General features: G+C 49.0%; 1 protein-coding gene across 1 annotated transcript; it reads right to left on the reverse strand.

Annotated features, from left to right (window-relative positions):
- Positions 1-345: 345 nt before the first annotated feature.
- Positions 346-2,352, reverse strand: LOC137335645 (zinc finger protein 850-like; the record flags this gene model as incomplete). Its single annotated transcript, XM_068000938.1, has 1 exon — positions 346-2,352. A coding segment is annotated over one exon (2,007 nt), but the record flags the coding sequence as incomplete, so codon positions are not given.
- Between the last annotated feature and the right edge of the window lie 1,371 nt (positions 2,353-3,723).

A 3,723-nucleotide genomic window follows, 5' to 3' on the forward strand; every position in this document is an offset into this window, starting at 1 on the left:
GTGGGATGACCGAATGAATCTCTTCTTACACACGGAGCAGATGAACGGCCTCTCCCCAGTGTGAGTGCGTTGGTGTCTCAGCAGTTCGTTTCTGCTTTTAAACCTCTTCTCACAGTCAGAACATTTAAAAGGTCTCTCATCAGAGTGAACTCGCTGGTGTGACAGAAGGTGGGATGACCGAGTGAATCTCTTCCCACACACAGAGCAGATGAACGGCCTCTCCCCAGTGTGAGTGCGTTGGTGTCTCAGCAGTTCGTTTCTGCTTTTAAACCTCTTCTCACAGTCAGAACATTTAAAAGGTCTCTCTTCAGAGTGAACTAGCTGGTGTGACAGAAGGTGGGATGACCGAGTGAATCTCTTCTTACACACGGAGCAGGTGAACGGCCTCTCCCCAGTGTGAGTGCGTCGATGTCTCAGCAGTTCGTTTCTGCTTTTAAAGCTTTTCTCACAGTCAGAACATTTAAAAGGTCTCTCATCAGAGTGAACTCGCTGGTGTGTCAGCAGGGTGGATGACCGAGTGAATCTCTTCCCAAACACGGAGCAGGTGAACGGCCTCTCCCCAGTGTGAGTACATGGGTGTGTCAGCAGATTAATTTTACTTTTAAACCTCTTCTCACAGTCAGAACATTTAAAAGGTCTCTCATCAGTGTGAACTCTCTGGTGTCTCAGTTGGTGGGATGACCGAGTGAATCTCTTCCCAAACACGGAGCAGGTGAACGGACTCTCCCAGGTGTGAGCTCGCTGGTGTGACAGAAGGTGTGATGACCGAGTGAATCTCTTCTTCCGCTTCGAGCAGGTGAACGGTCTCTCCCCAGTGTGAGTGAGTTGGTGTCTCAGTAGTTCGTTTCTGATTTTAAATCTCTTCCCACAGTCAGAACATTGAAAAGGTCTCTCATCAGTGTGAACTCGCTGGTGTCTCAGTAGGTGGGATGACCAAGTGAATCCCTTCCCACACACGGAGCAGGTGAACGGCCTCTCCCCAGTGTGAGTGCGTTGGTGTCTCCACAGTTCGTTTCTGCATTTAAAGCTTTTCTTACAGTCAGAACATTTAAATGGTCTTTCTTCAGAGTGAACTCGCTGGTGTGTCAGCAGGGTGGATGACTGAGTGAATCTCTTCCCACACACAGAGCAGGTGAACGGCCTCTCCCCAGGATGAGTGTGTTGGTGTGTCAGCAGATTCCTTTTGCTTTTAAACCTCTTCTCACAGTCAGAACATTGAAAAGGTCTCTCATCAGAGTGAACTCGCTGGTGTGACAGAAGATGGGATGACCGAGTGAATCTCTTCTTACACACGGAGCAGGTGAATGGCCTCTCCCCAGTGTGAGTGCGTCGATGTCTCAGCAGTTCGTTTCTGCTTTTAAAGCTTTTCTCACAGTCAGAACATTTAAAAGGTCTCTCATCAGAGTGAACTCGCTGGTGTGTCAGCAGGGTGGATGACCGAGTGAATCTCTTTCCAAACACGGAGCAGGTGAACGGCCTCTCCCCAGTGTGAATACATTGGTGTGTCAGCAGATTAATTTTACTTTTAAACCTCTTCTCACAGTCAGAACATTGAAAAGGTCTCTCCCCAGTGTGAACTCGCTGGTGCGACAGCAGTTCAGATGAAATAGTGAATCCCTTACCACACACAGAGCAGGTGAACGGCCTCTCCCCAGTGTGAGTGCGTTGGTGTTTCAGCAGATTACTTTTGCTTTGAAACCTCTTCTCACAGTCAGAACATTTAAAAGGTCTCTCCCCAGTGTGAACTCGCTGGTGTGACAGAAGGTTGGATGACTGAGTGAATCTCTTCTTACATACGGAGCAGGTGAACGGCCTCTCCCCAGTATGAACTCGCTGGTGTGACAGAAGGCTGGATGACTGAGTGAATCTCTTCTTACATACGGAGCAGGTGAACGGCCTCTCCCCAGTATGAACTCGCTGGTGTGACAGAAGGTGGGATGACTGAGTGAATCTCTTCTGACACACGGAGCAGGTGAACAGCCTCTCCCCAGAGTGAACTCGCTGGTGTGACAGAAGGTGGGATAACTGAGTGAATCTCTTCTTGCATACGGAGCAGGTGAACGGCCTCTCCCCAGTGTGAACTCGCTGGTGTGTCAGAAGGTTGGATGACCGAGTGAATCCCTTCCCACACACGGAGCAGGAGAACGGCCTCTCCCCAGTGTGAACTCGCTGGTGTGTCAGCAGGGTGGATGACTGAGTGAATCTCTTCCCACACACGGAGCAGGTGAACGGCCTCTCCCCAGTGTGACTGCGTCGATGAATTTCCAGCTGTGACGGGTAATTGAATCCCTTCCCACAGTCCCCACATTTCTCCGTGTTCCGGGTGTCCTTGTGTCTCTCCAGGTTGGATAATCAGTTGAAGCCTCGTCCACACACAGAACACGTGAACGGTTTCTCCCCGCTGTGAATGGTGTAATGTTTTTTCAGGCTGTGTCACTGGTTAAAGCTCTTTCCACAGTCAGTGCATTGGAACACTCTCACTCGGGTGTTTGAAATCTTCTCCCAGAGACAGAACAGACGAACATTTCTCCTTCCACATACAAAGGCCGATGATATTCAGGTCCTGATGATTCGAATGACTCCGTCAGATCTTGACATGAAGAGGTTTAAAAGTCATCACTGGAAATACAGGATCGAAATTCAGAACAGGCTATGTTAGTTTCCACGGAACATTCTTTCCTCTCTTGCTCCCTCAAAGCTGTAAATCCCCCATCCCGCACTCTCCCTCCTCCCTGTGCTGAAATCCAAACCTATCGCATCATCTTTCAGTGGTCCGAAACCATGAGTGAAAGGGTGAGAGAGTGAATGTGAGAGAGTGAATGTGAGAGGGTGAATGTGAGAGAGTGAATGTGAGAGGGCGAATGTGAGAGAGTGAATGTGAGAGGGTGAATGTGAGAGAGTGAATGTGAGAGAGTGAATGTGAGAGGGCGAGTGTGAGAGAGTGAATGTGAGAGAGTGAATGTGAGAGGGCGAGTGTGAGAGAGTGAATGTGAGAGGGTGAATGTGAGAGGGTGAATGTGACAGAGTGAATGTGAGAGGGTGAATGTGAGAGAGTGAATGTGAGAGCGGGAATGTGAGAGGGTGAATGTGAGCGAGCGAATGTGAGAGGGTGAATGTGAGAGGGTGAATGTGAGAGGGCGAATGTGAGAGAGCGAATGTGAGAGGGTGAATGTGAGAGGGTGAATGTGAGAGAGTGAATGTGAGAGATCGAAAGTTAGAGGGCGAATGTGAGAGGGCGAATGTGAGAGGGCGAATGTGAGAGAGTGAATGTGAGAGAGCAAAAGTGAAAGAGGGAATGTGAGAGAGCGAATGTGAAAGAGCGAAAGTTAGAGGGTGAATGTGAGAGAGTGAATGTGAGAGGGCGAATGTGAGAGGGCGAATGTGAGAGAGTGAATGTGAGAGAGTGAATTTGAGAGGGTGAATGTGAGAGAGTGAATGTGAGAGAGTGAATGTGAGAGGGTGAATGTGAGAGAGTGAATGTGAGAGGGTGAATGTGAGAGGGTGAATGTGAGAGGGTGAATGTGAGAGGGTGAATGTGAGAGGGTGAATGTGAGAGGGTTAATGTGAGAGGGTGAATGTGAGAGAGTGAATGTGAGAGAGTGAATGTGAGAGATCGAAAGTTAGAGGGCGAATGTGAGAGGGCGAATGTGAGAGAGTGAATGTGAGAGAGCGAATGTGAGAGAGTGAATGTGAGAGAGCAAAAGTGAAAGAGGGAATGTGAGA

Source organism: Heptranchias perlo, chromosome 20 (genome assembly GCF_035084215.1).
Source record: "Heptranchias perlo isolate sHepPer1 chromosome 20, sHepPer1.hap1, whole genome shotgun sequence".
In the NCBI taxonomy this organism is placed as follows: Eukaryota; Metazoa; Chordata; class Chondrichthyes; order Hexanchiformes; family Hexanchidae; genus Heptranchias; species Heptranchias perlo.